This window comes from Mastigoproctus giganteus, chromosome 2, assembly GCF_048544385.1.
Source record: "Mastigoproctus giganteus isolate SK-2022 chromosome 2, ASM4854438v1, whole genome shotgun sequence".
NCBI classification, from domain to species: Eukaryota; Metazoa; Arthropoda; class Arachnida; order Uropygi; family Thelyphonidae; genus Mastigoproctus; species Mastigoproctus giganteus.
Window position 1 is genome coordinate 188,250,024 of NC_143576.1, and position 20,618 is coordinate 188,270,641.

Genomic DNA, 20,618 nt, shown 5'->3' on the forward strand with positions numbered 1-20,618 from the left:
TTTTTGGTAGAAAAATTAAAAACAATATAAAAAAAAGATAAGTGCCAATCAATGACAAAGCACATGGCACATACAAATTGGAACTAACGTGACACGTACAACTTTTTACGGAGTAAAAAGTTTACAAAGTTTAGCTATGGGAATGAAGAGCAGATTCTGACAATTTATTTACAGCATGTTTTTTATATGATTGAAGATTTCAGTGAAAGGGAAACAGATTTCACCATAATACCGTAAAAACATACAGAATTCTAGCTATTGGTATTATCGCAAATGCAACAAGATCAAGTTTACTACCCATTTATAACAGATTGTACAAACAAAAAAGCCCCATAAACCAAAAAATGAAAATTGTTTTTGTTTTATGGTTGTGACCTCTAGAAACATAACCTTCAGAAATGTGCTTTAGAAAAATATCACAGAGGGGTACAATTGATTCTTATAACCAAAGATATGATTCTAATAAACGATGAAAGTGTAGTGCATTTTATTGATTTGAATTGGTTCTTTGAAATTTGATTCTATAAAGTGGCTATAGCTTAATCAGCTATAGCTGGTTCTAATAACCAGTGATCACTATAACCAGTGTTTACTGTACTTTTAAATTTTAAAAAGTATTTTACATAATGACAAACATCTTTAGAGTTTTAAATTATTACATATTAACATCAAAAATATTATCTTACAATGAATGCTCCAGGACTTTCCCTCAAAAGATTTCCAAGCAAAGAATCTAACTGTGATGCCATTTCAGCAGGGATATCTTCAAGTGATGCAATCTGTGATATGATCTCTTCCAGACATGTATTTAGAAGAGTTCCCATTGCTTTGTAAAATACACTATCTGGAAGTACTCCTAACCAAACTTTTCGCAGTAGTTTCAGATGACATAAGCACTGCTGTAATGCTTTCTCTGCCTTTGAAATATAGTCTTTATCACTTGCTATCCCCTGAAACACTGAAAGATTAATTTCATTTATCCAAAAGAAGCAGCTAATTTATCATACATTTTAAAGCTATAACAATATATTTTCCTCATTTGTGATTTCAAATTACATGTGAAAGTTATATTTACAAGAAAATATCAAATTACTTGAAGTGTGAGCAACCACATACAACTGATTATTTTTTTTCAGCCACTCTGATACCATTAAGATATGATGCGAAATTACTCAATCTGTAATAAACATGTTAACTAAACAGACTGTACAAGAAAAACCATGTTCATGTTACGAACTTATCAATTGCATTTCACATGCTGGAGACTTTTGTAAATTACATCCACGAAAACAAAATTCTCTGTTTACACCCACTTGTTAATAACTGAAGTACTTCCTTGAAGTGCAAGGTCTAAATTATAGTCCAAATGTGAAGCAATATAAGCAGGAGTTGAGATATGGCACTCTCACCAGCAAGTGTAAGTTAAAAAAATGTTTTGTCTCTAGAACAAAGCTCCAAATCTTCACAGCTATTCTATAATGCAGTATGTCATGGCAAGATTAATATTTCTTATATTTCCAAGGTACCAGCTTTTGCAAGTCAGCCACTAGACAGTTTATTGGACTAAACCTATTGATAATGCTCTACAAAACAAAAAGTTGCACTCTTGATATTAATCATTTTTTCCTTTCTTTTTTTTTTTGGCAAAAAAAGTCTTTAAGCAAGCTTCTATCTTATGGTTTGTCCTCTGTTTGTCTGTCTTGACAACAAATTCTAGCATTACCCATGGTTATGTTCTTCATCCACTCTTTTTCCTCCTGTGCATTAGCCATCCAGGTAGCATGCTGGGTGTATGGGGGGAATTTCCAAAAAAAAATTGACATGTTGTTTGTTTCAACATGTTGAAACAAACAACATGTATTACACTTTTTCAACATAGTTAACAGACAAAATGACATTTTTTCCACCTCTCAATACTCTTCTGCAGGTCAGTTTTGTAGACGTCATGTGATTGTCCTTAACCATGACTTGGCAGCAGAAATCAACTCATCATCATCAGCAGCAAAGTGTTTTCCACAAAAATAGGACTCCAGAGCAGAAAAGAGGAAGAAATCCGAGGGTATAAGCAGGATGAAGCAATATTTCAAACCCGCATTTGTGGGCACACCTCACTGCAGCATGCAAGGAATATACAGAGGCATTATTGTGGAGCAGGCGCACACCTTTTGACAGCCTTCACCATCTTTTTTCTTTTATAGCAGCATGCAGCTTTATGAGGGGAATAATACTTGCCATCACAGTACAGCCCTTTTGAAGGTAAAATGTTAGTATTACCTTGCCAACACTTAGTTGCATCTTTGTCTTTTTTTTTGGGGGGGGGGGTGATCTGCATGCTTCCTTTGTTTTGACATCTGTTTAGTTTCGGGATTGGAGTGATGGATCCAAGTTTCATCCATGGTGACTAGCCATGAAAAAACTCTTGCTTTTCCTGGTACACTGACAACATTTCATATGCACATTGTAACCTTTTCTTCTTCTGGTAAGGGATCAGAAGTCTAGGGACCCATCTAGTAAACACTTTACTCATATGCAACTGTTGATGGATGATGTTTTCCAGAGACCCTACATTAATTTGGAGCTTTGCAGCTAGTTTCTTGATTCTAATATGGCAATCTTTTAGGATCAATGCCTAGGATAAATTTTGCAACACTCTTCTGTCACAGAAGTTGCTGGGTTGCTGGGCATCCTGGGTTTCTTTATCATGTAAAAGGAGCACAAAACGAAGCAGAAAAAGGAGCCAAATCACTGATCTGTATCCCACTTTATCAATTGTGACACTTCACTTCACTTCATTCAGTGCTGCAAAGAAAAAAATAATGAACTGTCAGATTGAAACCAAAATTTGTGTAGTTGCTAGAGAGATTTCAAGGTATCAAACAAAAAAAAAAAAAAAAAAAAATCATCTTTCTATCACAACTACTTCTGGGTGAATACAAATCTTTTTCTGAACCCTCCCCTCATATTTTATATACCAAAAACAGTAGAACTTAAATTTAAATATGTACTAAAATTACATCAGTTTGAATTTTGGCATTCCTCCAGTATTCACTTTTGATCTCCATTAATTAAATTTTAATTGAAAAAACTTAGTTGGAATACAAATAAGAGATAGCAGCATTTACTAGAAAAATTTCATGGTAATCCACACTTTAATAGAAATATCATTTGAAACAACCTTCAAAATTTATATATGTATTCAAAGCCCACATATGAAAAACATTGATCTACAGACATAATCTCAAAAGGGTTGTTTACAGTTAATCATTACTCTTCTTAAAGATATAAGGATTCCATTGAAGATTTATATTTACAAAAGGGATCCATTGCTAAAAAGAAGACTGAAAAGTGCTGAGAATAACAAAACATCAGCTGTGCACTCTTCATGGATTATTCTTAAAGGAGCAACCAAGTGTTTTAACACATCAACCACAGGATTGTTCCTGTGGTTGATGTGTTAAAAGTAGACACAGTTTACAATAGATGGCAGCATGAAAATAACTTTGAAAATTGAATTATGAAAACATTTTTTTTTGTTTTAATTCCAAGTTCATTTTTGACAATAATTTTATTCTATCACTGGTAATAAAGTCAAATGAGAACAAATTAATATTTTAAGGAATTTATGAAAAAAAAAAAGTTTCAAAGTTCCACAAAAAAACTTGGCTCACAGAGTCCATCATTATCAACTTTGACCCCCCCCAATATTCACTACTAGGGGGCCAAACCACATGTGGAAAACTCATTCATGAGGGGGTTAAAAAACAGTAATAGACATTTACAAAATAAATAAATATTGATATTAGAAAAAAAAAGGAACATTTGCAATGACATTTGCATCTGAGATCCCTTTGCAGAAATAGTAGTAGAGGCATGTGATGCAAGAAAGCAAGCATATGAGCAAGCATCAGCAAAAAAAAAAAAAAAAAAAATTTATGCATACATTCCCTTTGCAAGTTTGTCCAGTTCCTCCTCGAATTTATTTAAGCTAGCAAGTTCCACGACTGATGGAAGTTTGTTCCAGCAATCAACTACCAGCTAGCTAAAGGCAAATTTCTGCACATTGATTCTACAACTCTCTTTCCTATTTGAATTTATGCCCCTTCAGGTTTGTAATCTGAGCAAGAGGAAGAATCCCATCAGATTTGAGCCTGCTCAACCCACCTTATACACCTCAATTAGATCACCTTGCAGGTGCCTAGTCTCCAGATGCTGCAATTTGCAAAATTTAAGCCTTTCTTGGTAAGAGGACCCCTTCATTCCCCTCACCAATCTTGTTGCCCTTCTCTGTACTTGCTCAAGATGTGGCCTGACCATTGCCCTATACAAAGGGATAATCACCTCCTTTTCCCTACTAGCAAAATGTGTGTATATCACTGACAATACCCCATGACCTGTTATGGCAGCCAGTCTGCACTGCTCAGAAAACTTCATATCTGACTGCACAATTACTCCCTGGTCTTTTTCATTTTCTACCACCCTAAGTGTAGTACCACACAGTTGGCACATTTCTCTGGGGTTACTTTTACCCATACACAAGGTTCCACAGAATGCATGTTAAAAACCATTCTCTAGACAGTGCAGAATCTTGGACATTTCTTAATTTGTATTAAAATTTTTGTTCTTGAATACTATTTATGTATCTAAAAACTATCATCCCAGACGTCTATAAAAATTTTTTCTGCCCTCTCATTAAAAAAAAAACATAATAATGATCATACAATCATCTCTCTCTCTCTCTCTCTCTCTCTCTCTCTCTCTCTCTCTCCCCCCCCTCCCCCCTCATGAAATGCCTTGTATTGCCATTTTAAACCTCATGCTGCCAAACAATGTGAGGTTGCAAAACAGTACCAAATATGGCAATCATTTTATTTCTTTTCCTTGGGTAGTTACTATTTTAACCCTTTTGCAGTCTAATGCACTGTACCACTACTACACTGTAAAATTCAACTTCCAGTCAATGTCGCATTAGCATTAGTTGAGGCATATTTATTATTAGCTATATGGTGCAAGGAAGACTGAGGCTTATGCTACACCAGCCAAAAAAAAAAAAAAAAAAAAAAAAAAAAAAATTCCCCAAGTAACCCTGAGAGAGAGAGAGAGATGTTGCAAAAAAGCAAGCTTACAGCATTAGCCAAAAAAAAAAAAAAAAAAAACCCCTTCCCATTTCACCCATCCGGTCACTCCAAATGTTTGTCTAGTTCAGCCTTAAATTTATTTAAGTTATCAACTTCCACAACAACAGATGGAAGTCTGTTTCAATAATCAACAATCTGCTGACCAAAGGCAAACTTCTGCATATCTATTCTACAATTGTCTTTCCTCTATTTGAATCTATGCTCCCTCAGGTTCTTAATCTGAGCAAGTAGAAGAATCCCATCAGCATTGAGCCTGCTGAAACCATTCAAGACCTTATACACCTCATCATATCACCTCACAAGTGCCTAGTCTCCAAACGCTGCAATTTGGTAGCAGTAATGCCAAAGTAACACCAACTGTGGTACTACACTGAGGGTGGTAGAGAATGAAAAGGACCTAGGGGTAATTGTGCAGTCAGATATGAAGTTTTCTGAGCAGTGCAGATAATCTGCAAGAGTAGCTCATAGTGCCTTTCCAATGATATAGAGGAATTTTTCTAGTAGGGAAAAGGATGTGATTATCCCCCTGTTATAAGGCAATGGAATGTGTCTTATGAGATTGGGAAAAGGATGCCGAAATGGGGAGAGACCTTGAATATGTGGGTTATGGATATGAATTATGGAATTATAGTTTGGTAAGTCCTTAGAGAGGATCTGATTGAAGTCCATTAGATTGTGAGAGGAATGGGGATAGTTAAATCAACGAAGGCAAAATTTCCATTCATAAATGATACTCAAACAAGGGGACAATTTCAAACTGAGAAGAAGAGTTCAACAGTGAATTGTAGAAAGTTTTTGCTTATATAAAAATTTTTTTTTAATTACTGGAATAAGTTGTCTCCATGATTAACTGAGTTTTTATTTTTTTATACTGTAACAAGTTTACCTTTAGCATTACCATTAGTAGGAGTATTGTTATTGTTGTTATTTGGTTTTTAGGAGCATTAGCAAATTAGTAGGAGTATATGATGCAAGAAAGCAAGCTTATACAGCATCAGCCAAAAAAAAAAAAAAAAAAATCCTCCCATTTCACCAATCCATTCGCTCCAAATGTTTGTCCAGTTCTTCCCTGAATTTATTTAAGCTATCAAACTTCCATAACAGATGGAAGTTTGTTCCAGCAATCAACTACCCACTGGCTAAAGGCAAATTTTCACACATCTATTCTACAATTGCCGTTCTTCAATTTAAATTTATGTCCCCTCAGGTTTTGAGCAAGAGGAAGAATCCCATGAGCATTGAGCCTGCTCAAACCATTCAAGACTTTATACACCTCAATCAATTCACCTTGCAAGTGCCTAGTCTTCAGATGCTGCAATTTGTAGAACTTAAGCCTTTCTTGGTTAAGCAGCACCCTTTTGTTCCCCTCACTAATCTTGTTGCCTTTCTCTGTACTCATTCTAGCAACTCCACATCCTTCCTAAAATGAGGCCTCCAGACCTGTACACAGTACTCAAGGTGTGGCCTAACCACTGCCTTATACAGAGGGACAATCACCTCCTTTTCCCTGCTAGCAAAATTCCTGAATATCGTTGTCAAGACCCCTTGACCTGTTCTGGCAGCCTGTCTGCACTGTTCAGAAAACTTCACATCTGACTGCACAATTACCCCCAGGTCTTTTTCATTTTCCACTACCCTGAGTACAGTTGGTACACTTCTCTGGGGTTACCACTATCCATATGCAGTACTTTGCATTTGTCAATGTTAAATTTCAGTTGCCACTTCTCAGCCCATGTATCCAAATTTTCTAGACCCTGTTGCAGTAGCAGATTATTATTAACATTCCTACCAACCTTTGTATCATCTGCAAACTTCAACATTGATAAATATACAAAATCATTGATAAATATTCAATAGATTGATATACAAATTAAATATTATTGTTATTATATACTATATAATATTACATTGATAAATATACAAAACAACAATGGGCCCAACACTGAACCCTGGGGGACTCCACTAATAACAGTCCATGAAGAGCAGTGTCCACTGTCTTCTCCCACTCAACTATCCTTTTATCCATTGTGGCAACTTGCCCCTAATGTCATACTGCTCTAATTTGCATAATAGTCTTCCATGTGCAACAGTATCAAAAGCTTTTCTGAAATCCAAGTATATGACATCAAAATTATTTTTTTGAATCCAGCTCCTTTGTAACCATATCATGGTATCCAATCAATTTGGTCAGACAAGACTTCCCTCTAACAAACCCATGCTGTGCCTGAATTATTACTGTGGTCTTGTCTAGATGATCCTGCAATGTTTCTTTAACCAGTGACTCCATTCCAGTCAGTAGGGATTTTCCCTGAGTCCAAGGATGCCCTCATATTAATGGCTAAGGGTTAGCTTCCATCCTTTGCAGCTTCCTTTAATATAACTGGACAGATCCCATCCAACACAGATGACTTTCTTATATTTAACTTCGACAATTTCTTCACTTTCCTCTCAGTTATTACAAAATCATTTGGCTCCCTGTTAGAGTTGAATAAGCTTCTGTCCTTCATTTTCCTACAGAATTCCTCGTATGTGAATATAGATGCCAAATAAGCATTCAATTTGTCAACTATCTGAGCAGGATCATCAACGATAGGATCATCAATATCAAGTGGACCAATCTGGTTCATTGAATTCCTTTAATAGGTCTTTGCTATTTTTCTTTGCATCATTTCCCAAAGATTTCTCATAATCTGCCTTCACCTGCCTAACCTTTGTGACTTGATTACAGACTAGTTTATATCTACCATAAGCTGCTGTGTTGCCTGATAAATTATATACATCCCATGCATTTTTCTTCTCTGCCACGAGTCTCATTAGTTCATCTGACATCAATGTAAGCCTAAATCTTGAACAGTATTTCTTAGTTGGTACGAAAAGCCTAGTAGCTTCGAAGATTACTTCCTTGAATGCTTCCCATTTAGAATTTTCTGATGGTAACATCATCAGTTGGTCCCACAGTATAGAATTTAAAAACTGTCTGAGACCACTGTAATCACCTTTACGAAAACAAAACCCCTTCCCTTTACCCCATGATGGTAGTTCCATCTTTGAGTAAATCCTATATCAGTACATTGTGATCACTGTCACCTAGCAGTTACTTTATCTGCAGATTCTTAATGCATGAATAATCACTGCTGATAATCAGATCAAGAGAGTTACTCCCTCTGGTTGCCTCTTGTACATGATGCCATAGAAAACAGTCATCTATTAAATGCATAGGTGGTTTTCTTGTGTGCAAGTGACCAACCCACAAGTTCCAGTAAACTTTTCTCTGGAAAGTTAAAATCCCCATTAAAGAAATTCTGATTTACTGGCCTACTCTATTTCTTTGTACAGTTGTTTGTTGTATTCATCAGAGTCATTAGGCCTATAACACACTCTTACTCTCATTTTGGCTTTCCCGGTGCTTATGTCACACCAAACTGACTCAACACTGCACTAGCCACCCATGTTGACTGGATGCAGTGCCTCAGATGTTATGTGTCTCCTAACATCATAAACTCTCCTCCTTTCCTATCCTGTCTGTTCCTTTCTGTACACATTGTACTCAAATTTAAATTCTGCATTCCTTGTATCTATGTGGCACCACGTCTCTGATATCCTAACAATATCTGCATTTGATGTCTTGACTAGCACTTCAAATTCATCAAATTTATTTACTATACTCCTAGCATTGGTGTACCTACAAGTATACATGCACCTGTTCTTATTCTTAATTATCCGAACACAGCCCATGTATTTAGTACCACACCTTGCTTCCTAGGTTGCTGCTCATTCCAATAGAAGCAGTGCAAGAATCACTTTCACCTCTGCCTGTGGCCATTGTTAATCTATTAGTCTGTTTCCCTCCCCAGCTAGCAATTTTCTGACCCACTTAACACTGCCTCGATAGCATCAGAAAATATTCTCACACCCTTTCTATCTAAGAGTGCTTCACATCCCTGTAGAAGCAGTCCTGTTAACAAGCTTTGCATCAATGGCTAATAATACTAAATGAAGGTAACAATTTTCTAAAAGTTTTCCCAAATGATAATCAGTAACTTGAAAGTTGAAAAACACATAGCCATTCATGTTCATGAGGAGAAAGGAATTTAGTAACAAAACAGTTCCTTTGTAAAGATATGAATATGTTCCAAATTAATATATCTGAAAGAAACAAGTTTTTTTTTCAAGTTTTGACTTTAATCCATGAAGCTGAAAACTGGCTAAGAAAGCAAAAAATTGATCAAAAATTAGAATCTTCAAAAATGAGTTTAAGAAAATTCAATGGATCTAAGAGATGGAAGAAATCGCAAGACCATATTTAAGATGGTATAGGCACACAAAATGAACAGGACAAGAGATATTAGCAAAACGGCTATTCAGAGAAAAAATAAAAGGCTTAGAGGCAGACCAGGAGCAAAGTGGACTGATGGTGTCAAAGTAGATTAGACCTAAAAATTACACAGTGGATTCCAATGATTTATTCCATTGTAATGTAGATTATTAAAATAGACTTACTAGACTGATTCTTGATGATTTCCAGTAACTGCTGTTTCTGTTTCCTCATTTGTGCTAAAAATGCTTCTGTTCCAAGTTTCCTTAATCGAGGTACAAAATCAACAAAGCTTATACAACAACTGTCCATTGATGAGGGAAGGCTATTTTGGTACTGATGACCCAAGGTAAGAAGTTGATGGGCAAAATACATACAGTTGTTATGATGTAATGCTACAATAAAAGAAATGTATAATAACACTGATTTATCACACGAATAAGATATTTATATTCCAACATAGAACTCTTAATATTTAATGTAAACTATATATTAGATAAATTTCACCACTTGCAGATATAAAAATAAACAAAGAAAAATGGCATATTGTATAAATTACTATTAAGTGTACAAATTAGTAATATGCAATAATAGTGTGTTGTTTTAATCTCTTTCATTACTGATAAAGATTTATTCTTTGTCTCAGTACAGTCAAAAATATACTGTACAGCCAAAACATTATGACCACCACCATGTTTTAGCAATTTGCCATTCCTCCCTGTTTGGTAGCAAATGTGTTGCAACGAGAACCAGTAAATGTGATATTGGAAGTTCATGACGTGGTTCATACAAAGTGCTTGATTGACATCGGCAAGGGATGTAATATGACAGACTACAAAAATGGAATGCCTGTCGGGTGGCAGAACTACAGAACCAGCTGAAGGGTGGCAGCATTACAGAACTGTATCTTATAGACTCTTTGTGGAGTGCTGTAGTTATGGTGATCCAAGATGGGACAGATAATAGACGTGACAGTCATTGGGCCAGCATCTCATCAATGGTGATGGTGAGCATAGGCTGTCCCACCTTGTGTGAGCCTATAGATGGAAAATGGTGGAACAGCTGGTTATGGACTTTAACCAGGGGAAAATAATGGAGTAACTGGTTAAAGAAGCATTTCAGGATCATCTAGACAAGACTGCAGTAATAATTCAGACACAGCATGGGTTCGTTAAGGGAAAGCCTTGTCTAACAAATTTGATTGGATACTATAATGTGGTTAGAAAGGAACTGGATGCAAAAAATAATTTTGATATCATATACTTGTATTTCAGGAAAATTTTTGATAGTGTTGCACGTAGAAGAGTACTGTATAAATTGGAGCAGTACAGTATTAAGGGTAAGTTGCTACAATGTATAAAAGGATGGTTGAATGGGAGAGGACAGAGAGTGGTAATCAATGGATGCTGCTCTTCGTGGACTAATGTTATTAGTGGCGTCCCCCAGGGTTCAGTGTTGGGCCCACTGTTGTTTTGTATATTTATCAATGATATTGATGAAGGTATATCAGGCTTAATATCCAAGTATGCAGATGATACAAAAGTTGGCAGGGTTGTTAATGACAGTAATGGCAGTGTACTACTGCAACAGGATTTAGAAAAGTTGGGTAGCTGGGTTAAGTGGCAACTGAAGTTTAACACTGACAAATGTAAAGTACTGCATATAGGTAGAAGCGGTGCCGCCCAAATTCTGACAGCCGAAATCCTGACTGTATTTAAAAAAATAAAGTTAGAGTCTATATCTAAGAAACTGTTTTTGCAATAAAATATGTTTTTCATGTAATCAAAATGGCCACTATTTTATTTAAACACATGGAACATGTACATTGCAAGTTATGCAAACAGTATATGATAATGTTGATATTTTATGTCATATTAATGAATAAACAACACACACACACACACACACACACACACACACACACACACACACACACACACACACACACACACACACACACACACAAGTTCACAAAAACCACACCACTGACAATAATCACAGTTTAATGATATCAAAATCACAGATTAAAATTTGCAAAAAATCATACAAATTATAATCAAACATTTAAGCATTATAATAATCTTAAATATCCCATTTTCTTCTTATAATAATAAGAAGAAAATGGGATATTCTTTCCTATTACCTCTTTCAAAATTTCTGCCAGCGCCCATGGCTATGCCTAATGTTCTTGTCAAAGAAATTCGTGAAAGTACAGCTAATAACAAATACCTGTATAATTACAGTTTTAGTTATGCTAATGATATTTATGACAAATGTTGCGCAGCTGCCAAACTACATTACTCTAAATTTTCATATTTTGAAAGTATTCTTATTTCAAGTTTTTTATCTTTAGCATTTCAATGCTATACCTCTAATTATTGCTCAAACACCCTATACAAATACCAAAATTCGACTTGAAAAATTATGAATTAAATGCAATTTAATAAAGTAAAATTAAATGTTTTTATTTGCTGATCGTATTTTAAAACTGTTTGTTTCTGTAACAGAAAACATGATCTTCAAATTGAAAGAGGTATTTGTCGTTAAAATTTTTATTTTTTATATTCTTTCTATACAAAATTAATCTAATAAGGTAAATTTTTACTTACTAAAAAACTAATAAATATAATTTTACAATATAGTAGATACTGTTGGGATTCTGGCCGTCAGGATTTTGGCCATCAGAATTCTGGGCCTGACCCGGGTAGAAGTAACCCCAGAGAAATGCACCAACTGTGTGGTACTATTATAGGGTGGTAGAAATGAAAGTTACCTGAGAGTAATTGTGCAGTCAGATATGAAGTTTTCTGAGCAGTGCAGACAGGCTGCCAGAGCAGGTCATGGGGTATTGTCAATGATATACAGAAATTTTGCCAGTAGGGAAAAGGAGGTGATTAACCCACGCATGATAGGGAGTTCTATAGGTTTTGATAACTTTTATATTTTGGGTTTTTAATAAATAAATAAATAAATAAAAAAAAGAAAAAAAGTTCCTCTTGCTGCCTGACATTGCATGGTTTATAGATGACAGTACTCCACTAAATTTTAGGAAATGTAGCCAGAGACTATTTGGATGATCATTTTCTTCATAAATAGATAAGCTGTAGAGACCGAGGTGCATTGCCTGCTTGAACCCCATTCAATGTCAAAATTTAGGGCATTACACTATATTAAAATTTTTACTATATCTTTTAGACAATTTTCATCTTATTATTATTTTTTATTATTAGCTATATGGTGCAAGGAAACCTGACGCGCTTATGCTGCACCAACCAAAAAAAAATTCTAGAGTTACTCTGAGAGAGAGAGAGAGAGAGAGAGAGGGGGGGGGGAGAGAAAAAGGGGAGAGAGAGAAGGGGGAGAGGGAGAGAAAGGGGAGAGGGAGAGAAAGGGGAGAGGGAGAGCGCATTATGAGCATTGTTATTTTTTGGAGCATTAGCAACTAAGGCCATATTGTTCCGGGGATATGCAGTGGTCATTCCCTGACCTTTCCGCATTCTCCGTATTTGGTGGTCGCGAGTTCGAACCCCGGTCTAATCAAGAAGCGTGTGCTACGCACTGCTGCTCCTGCCCACCTGGCTACGGAGGTGCCGAGAGGGAGATAGGGAGGGAGGGAGGGAGGGAGGGAGGGAGAGAGAGAGAGAGAGAGAGAGAGAGAGTCAAAAGTAGAAGGGAATCACCAAGAAAGAGAAGAATGATGATATCCAGCTCAGGATGCTGGTGTGCCAAGCCCATGCTCACCAGATGTGAGCATGGGCTTGGCACTTCTGCTTTACAGATGTGAGCCCCTGGTGCTAAACAAATATTACATTTCAGGCTCTGCTCAAACACAATCCGTCATTCATGCAAAAACAATACAGTAATGTGTAGTTAAGACAAAATATGAAAATAAGTTAATAATACAGAAAAATTATCAAAAAATAGATGGCTGTTCTGCCAATACCTTCTCCCTTGATCTGTACTTGAAAAATTCAAAACAGACAATCTCCAGGTCCCAAGATTTCTGGATTTTGCCTGTGTCTTAAAATTGGTTTTAAATTTTACTATACCTCTTAGATGACACTACTCTGCATTTTGAAAAAAAAATCAGAGATTTTCTCAGAAAAGGATGTTCCTGAATAATTTTAAAACTTCAAAAATCACGAAAGAAAATTTGAATCAATTTTATAACAAAATGCTACTTTCACCAGACCTATATATTCAAATACATGTTGAAAACACTATTACAAAGGGCAGTGTGGTAAGAAGTCCACTAAACACTCACCCCTCATTTTAAAAACTGATTTATGATGGGTCAAATTTTCGTTTTTTTTTGTTTTTTTTTTTGATTTTCTTGCAGATACTTCTGCTTTACAGTTCCTTTTTGTAGAAGTTGATAGCTGAAATAGATTCAAGGCAGAACTAGACAAACATTTGGAGCCAGTAGATGTGTGAATTGAGAAGGGTGTGTGGTTTTTTTTTTTTTGGCTGATGCTATATAAGCTTGCTTTCTTACATCATGTGCCTTTGCTAATGCTAATGCTTTTCAGCATCATGCAATAGTCAGCCATAATGTTGACATTCTCCCCTGGTACCTCTCTACATGTCGTTAATGTCCTGGTGAAACCTCTTGCCCTGTTCTTCACTAACACTTCCTAGACTTTCAAGGAAATAGTCGATGCAGGATTGTAAAAAAAGTACCTCAACATTCATGTTGCAGCCCAGCTTCTTGAAGTTTACCAACACATTTTCAACTATATTCTCGTAGTCTGGATCCTTGTTGTTCTCAACAACAGATCTGAAGCTAATCCATGCCTGTTTTTCTCTTTTATTCATAGTTCCCTAAAAATTTTGGTCTCTCATCAGTTTGTGAATTTTATTTCCAAAAAATATACCCCATTTTAGCTTCTCTTGGATGATCGATGGGAATTTAGTACAAAGGTAGTTGTAGCACAGGGATCTTCCTGGGGTAAAGCTTTCACAAACAATTTCATCAAATTGAGTTTGATGTGCAAGGATGGATGAACTATGTATGTTCTTTGATCTAAGCAACAAACTGTCCTTTTTGGAAAGACCTTGACATCCCAGTGTTTACCCCTTGCCTGAGTGTTCCATTTACACAATAAGCAAAGCATTTTTGTGTAGCCAGATTGCAGCCCAAATAATATGACTATCACTTTAAAATCAGCACAGACCGACCAACCACATTCTTCATACTTAATCTTTGTCAACAACTTCTTCAAATTTTCATGTTTCTTTCAAATGCACTGGATTACTTATTGGAATTAACCAATATTTATTTCCATTGTGAGGCAACATACCTTTGAGACTCCTCTTTGATGAGTCAATAAAAAGTATCCACTGTGTAGGATTATAACTAATTCCTAAAGAGTTCATCAAGTCATTTATATTACTGCTAAGAACCATAGAATTTTCCTCAGAAAGGTAGAGGACTAGTTGTTCTCTGTGTCTATACCATGAGAAAAATGTCCCATGTACTAGAAGATTTTTGACTTAAGTCTAGAACCAAGGATTTCTGCATATTCCTTTAGTAAATTTAAATCTCTTGCCAGATCATTGAGTGCATGCTGTGAAAACAGTTGAGGGCTGAACTCAATGTCTCCAGGCATACAGACTTCAGTTTCATCTTCAGAAGCTTCACTTTCAGCACTGTCTGCTGCTATATTCTCCAATATAAGTGGAGGGCATGGAATCGCCTGGTTATCTCCACGTGGGACTGGTTTAATGACAGATGGAATATTAGGATATACAATGCCCTTCTTACTCTTTGCATTGTACCTCTCTCTCTATATTAACTAAGCAAAAGTAACAGTCATCACAGTGGTTTGTAGGCTCAAGCCAAATCGTGGGAACTGCAAATGGCATAGCCTTCTTTTTAACACTTTTCTACAATCTCAATGCTTGAACACAGGTTCAGCAAATTTTATGTAGAGCTCACTGTTCTTCTCGGTCACCGCATTTCACTCCAAAATAAACACAATACACACTTTTTTACAAATTCTGTAATATCTTGTCATTGCTTGAAGACTACAAAACTTTCATAAATATATAGTTTACAAATTCCCAATATTTACTCTAACTTAATATATTGAATAATACAACTCATAACATCAACTTAAGTGATTTGTGAAAAAATGATATATGATAAAAAAAAAATGAATAATATTTCTTAAATCAGAATAAACAACTGGGTTAAAAACAGCTATTAGTTTATAAACAACAAAAACCATGCAGAGTGGTGTAATATTCATTTGTAATTTTCACTAAACAAATATTGTTTCAGGTTCTGTTCAAAATACACACATACAATATATCAAAATAAAAATTTGATACCTGTCTGATGAGGGAGATTTACAATGCTGTCCTTATGATAAATGGGAACAACATCACAATAGAGATCACATATATTTCTAGAAGTATAATAAAGTCGAACTGCACAAGATGGAGAATTTCTAGAAGCTTCATCCAATATTTCATGAAGTAAGTCTACTATTTCCATTGAGAAGACACTGCAAAGGGAATTGGGAAAAAAAATTCATTTTATAAAACTACAACTACATCTAGTTTTGACAGGACAAAATTAAATCAACTTGTCCAGAATAGCAGATGTAGACAGAATTCTCAATTTATGTAGTTATGCTGTAGGATATTTTCAATAAAAATAATTAATACTGTTTGCTAAGAAAATTTTTTTTTACAGTACCACATAAGGTGTAAACAACAGAATAAAATGGGAGTGCATAAGCCAATGTATCTATTTCTATCAGTACTTCTAATAAAAAAATTCAAGAATTTTGTGCATAGTGGTCAATGTGAAAAAAAAGTGGAACATGGCATAAAAAAATTCTGTAAACAAGGTGTACTTTGAGATTATACATTGACCCTTTTGCATATGAGCTGCTGAAAATGTATAGGTTTGGAGTAATCATTTTTTTGGAATGCACATGGGCTAAGATAATGAGTTTATAATGGTGGCAGGCTCTGTAGAGAGTGAGCTTCTCTGTGGAATTTCTGAGTAAATTAATACTTTTTACATGAATGCTTTTAAAATTAATTTGTTCTTATTTTGACTTCAGTGTACATTAGGGTGAAATTATAGTCAAAAATCAAAATCAGAATTAAAAAAACCATAACAAAAATCTTGACATGTATATACACTGAAAGGACAGAATTCATGGGATACCTGGTTCCTGAGAAACGCAATGCTATCATCCCTCTCGCTAGTGGATGAACCCACTGCTCGTCAGGTATATAGGTACACTGTATCACTGCATTCATGTAGATGGTAATTCGATGTCAGTATGGATAAACATCGTGAATTAACCAACTTTGAAAGAAGGATGATAGTGGGTGCCCAACGCATGGGTCACTCTATCACAGAGGTGGTAGAGAAATTGCCGTATCCCCGTTCGACAGTATGAAGAGTGTATCTCGAATATGCCATTCCCGGAATAACATCTCATCGTGGACAGTGCTGTGGGCAGAGAAAAGTGGTGTATGAACGTGGCCATCGACATCAGTCTCGCTGTTTGTTATTTGGTTTTTAGGAGCATTAGCAACTAAGACTATATTGCTCCGGGGATATGCGGTGGTCATTCCCTGACCTTTAAGCATCCTCCATATTTGGTGGTCATCTGTCTCGCATTATTTCAGCCAACTGGAGAGTGACAGTGGCACAAATCACCACTGATTTCAATGAGGGAGGGGCCAGAAACGTTTCCACCAAGACCAGCAGGCGATCATTAGCCGCAATAGGTCATGGGAGCTGCCGACCCACCAGAGTCCAATTGCTAACACCAACAATACAGGACTCTATGCCTCAACTGGGCAAAAGAACATTGGTATTGGACCTTTGATGATTGGAGACAGGTCTCCTGGTCTGATGAGTTCCATTTCCAGTTATTTTGAGCGGACAGGAGGGTGCGTATCTGACAGAAACTACACGAAGCTATGCACCCTTCATGTCAACATGCAACTATGCACACATCATGTTCAGGCTGGTGGAGACGGTAATGGTCTGGAGCATGTTCAACTAGCACATGTTGGGACCTCCTCTTGTGCGTCTAGGCATATCTCTGAACAGTTCAGGTTATGTGTCCATCCTTACAGACCATCTGCATCCCTTCCTGGTCATCGTGCACCCACAGGACAATGACAATGCATGACAATGTGCCTCCCCCACAGAGCCGCGGGGACTAGAACATGGTTCGAAGAGCATTCTGCAGATTTTACCACCATGGAATGGCCTTCCCACTTACTGGACATGAACCTTGTGGAGCATCTTTGGGATGCTGTGGAAAGGTCCGTTCGAGCTTTGGGTCCTCCATCCACAAATGCAATGGAATTATGGACAGCAGTGCAGCAAGCATGGATGGATGGAAATACCTGTGGAACACTTTTGTGAACTAGTGGACTCAATGCCTCGCCGCATAACTGCCCTTATCCAGGCGAAAGGTGAGCCTACTGGGCTGTGTATAAATACCACCTCCTGCAGTTTACAACAAAACTACTCTTCCAATTATCCTAGACCTTGGTAGGCTTCCAACAAGAATCAGTGAAATCCAGTTGACATCCATCAGGATGTTATCTGTCGCAATATCTTCTCCAAGCTAAAGGGATGCTTGTGAATAGTAGGTCTCTGAATTAACACCAAGTTCATTAATTTGTTTTGCTCAATTCATCAAAAGCTACATCTTACAGATGGGTTCTTTTCCTATCAATAGCTCAACACTCAACTCCTTTACAGATGCAGATTTCATGGGGTTCTCAACAGATAAGATTTATCATCAGAAGTCCTCAAGAAATTTAACAAAGGAAGCCTGTGTGTGCACGCACATTCTCAGTTATTACAAGCACCATGAGACCAGCAACACCCATGAACATAAAAACATGAATCTTCATCATCAGCCATTTTCAATCCACTGCAGGATGAAGGCCTCTCCAGCAACTTTCCAGTTCCTTCTGTTTTGAGCACTGGCCATCCATTTACTACCCAAAAACTCATGAATTTCATCTATCCATCTCCACCTTTGTCTTCCAGGTTTTCTTCTAGCTCCTCTTGGGTACCATTCTGTTATTTTCTTAGTCCATCTGTCATCATGTCTTCGAGCTATGTGTCCTGCCCAAGACCATTTTAGTTCTTTAATTTTGATAAGAATGTCCTTTACTTGAGTTTGCTGCCTAATCCATGTGTTTCTCTTCTTATCTAACAGTCTGATTCCCAATATAATTCGTTCCATTCTTCGCTGTGTAGTTCTCAGCTTCTCTTCCATTCTTTTGGTGAGTGCTCAAGTTTCACTTCCATAAGTCATGGTGGGGAGTATACATTGATTCATTATTTTACGTTTCAGACAAACTGGGATATTGCTCTTCAGTATGTGACTATATTTCCTGAATGCTATCCATCCAAAATTTATTCTTCTCTTGACTTCCAGCCATTTATCATTATTACAGCTAATAACTTGTCCCAGATAAGTATATGACTCCACCTTTTCAATTACTGCTCCTTCAATCATTATTTCTCTTTCCGTGGCATACTTGTTCAGCATTACTTTTGTTTTAGCCATATTCATCTTTAGTCCAAAATCCTTACTAACTGTGCATAATTGATTAAGATTTTCCTCTAATTCTTTGGGATCATGGCTTATAACCACAATGTCATCTGCAAATTGTAAATGGTTTAGGTACTCTCCATTCACATTGACTCCTTTCTGCGACCAGTCTAATCTTCTGAAAGCTTCCTCAAGAGCAGCAGTAAACAGCTTCGGAGATATTGTGTCTCCTTGTCGAACTCCTTTCTCAATTTTAAATTTGTTACTGTCTTTGTCTAGTCTAATAAAGGAGGTAGCACTCTCATATATTTTCTTCAAAATCATAATATATTGGGTATCTATGCCTTGTCTTTCCAGTGCCTGAAACATTGCCTTATGCTGTATGGAGTCAAACGCCTTTTCATAATCCACAAATGCCAGGCATAATGGTGTTTTATATTCATTTGCTTTCTCCATTAGCTGTGATATTACATGAAGGTGATCCATAGTTGAGAATCCTGTCCTAAAGCCAGCTTGCTCTTTCGGTTGATTCTCATCAAGTATTCTTTCTAATCGGTTAGTAATGACCCTTGTGAACAACTTGTAGATGTGGGATAACAAGCTAATTGGTCTATAATTTCCAATTTCTGATTTATCTCCTTTCTTATGCAGCAAAACTATGATTGCATTATTCCACTGCTTAGGTGTCACACCTTTTCTAATGCACTTTGTGAAGAGCCTTGCCAGTTTTTGTGTTATGTCTCTTCCTCCCAATTTTAACAACTCTACAGTAACTTCATCTTCCCCCAGGGCTTTCCGATTCTTCATTTTCTTCAATGCATGTTCTACCTCATCAGGAAGAATATCGGGTATGTCGTATGTGTTGCTACTTTGCAATCCATCTTCCCCACTGCTGGTATCATTCCCTCGCTCCTTGTATAATTCTCTATAGTAGTCTTCTGCTATTTGAATTATGCCTTCTCTGCTGTTTATAAGTACACCATCGCTATTCTTCAGTTTCAGTAGTCTTTCTGTATTACTGCTCGTGGCTGCTGATTTAAATCCTTTGTTTTCCCTTAATGCTTGTTCTATTTTTCTTGTGTTAAATCTTCTTATGTCCTCTCTGAGTCTCTTTCTAATGGCTTTGCATAACTCAGTATACTCAATTTTCTCCCTGTCAGTGTTTTTCTTGCTCTTCATTTGTCGTCTTCGGTTCATCATGACAAGCGTTTCTTGACTAATTTTTTCTTCTTTTGATTTCTGTTTCTCTATAGGTTTCTTGGGCTTTATCACTTTCAGAAAATTGTAATATTCCTCGTCGATATCTTGGTCCTGAGCAGTCTGCAGAAGCTCAAACTTGTTCTTAAGTTCCAATACATACTGCTTTTTCTCCTTCTCTGTTATCTCAAAGACCTTTGTATTATTTACTCGAGTCAGTTTTTTCCTTTCCTTTCCTACATCTATATTAAGTGTACATCTTACCATTCTGTGATCACTTCCAACATTTACCTTATTCAGGACGGTAACATCATTCACAATATATCTTCTGTTAGTGAGGATGAAGTCGATTTCATTAGATGTTAATCCATTTGGACTCTTCCATGTCCACTTTTTATTCACCCTTTTCTTGAAAAAAGT

At 36.5% G+C, this 20,618-nt stretch overlaps 1 protein-coding gene across 2 annotated transcripts in view; it reads right to left on the minus strand.

Moving 5' to 3' along the window:
- Positions 1 to 20,618, minus strand: part of Zw10 (Zeste-white 10 kinetochore protein) — a 123,287-nt gene that overhangs the window by 19,228 nt on the left and 83,441 nt on the right. Inside the window, exons 6-8 of one of the 2 annotated variants that reach the window (XM_090368863.1) lie at positions 15,784 to 15,959; positions 9,636 to 9,845; positions 687 to 958 (exon numbers count right to left, since the gene is read on the minus strand). In XM_090368863.1, the coding sequence (XP_090224989.1) occupies positions 687 to 958; positions 9,636 to 9,845; positions 15,784 to 15,959 (658 nt within the window). The remainder of the gene's footprint in view (positions 1 to 686; positions 959 to 9,635; positions 9,846 to 15,783; positions 15,960 to 20,618) is intronic. The other variant, XM_090368864.1, reaches the window with a different exon arrangement.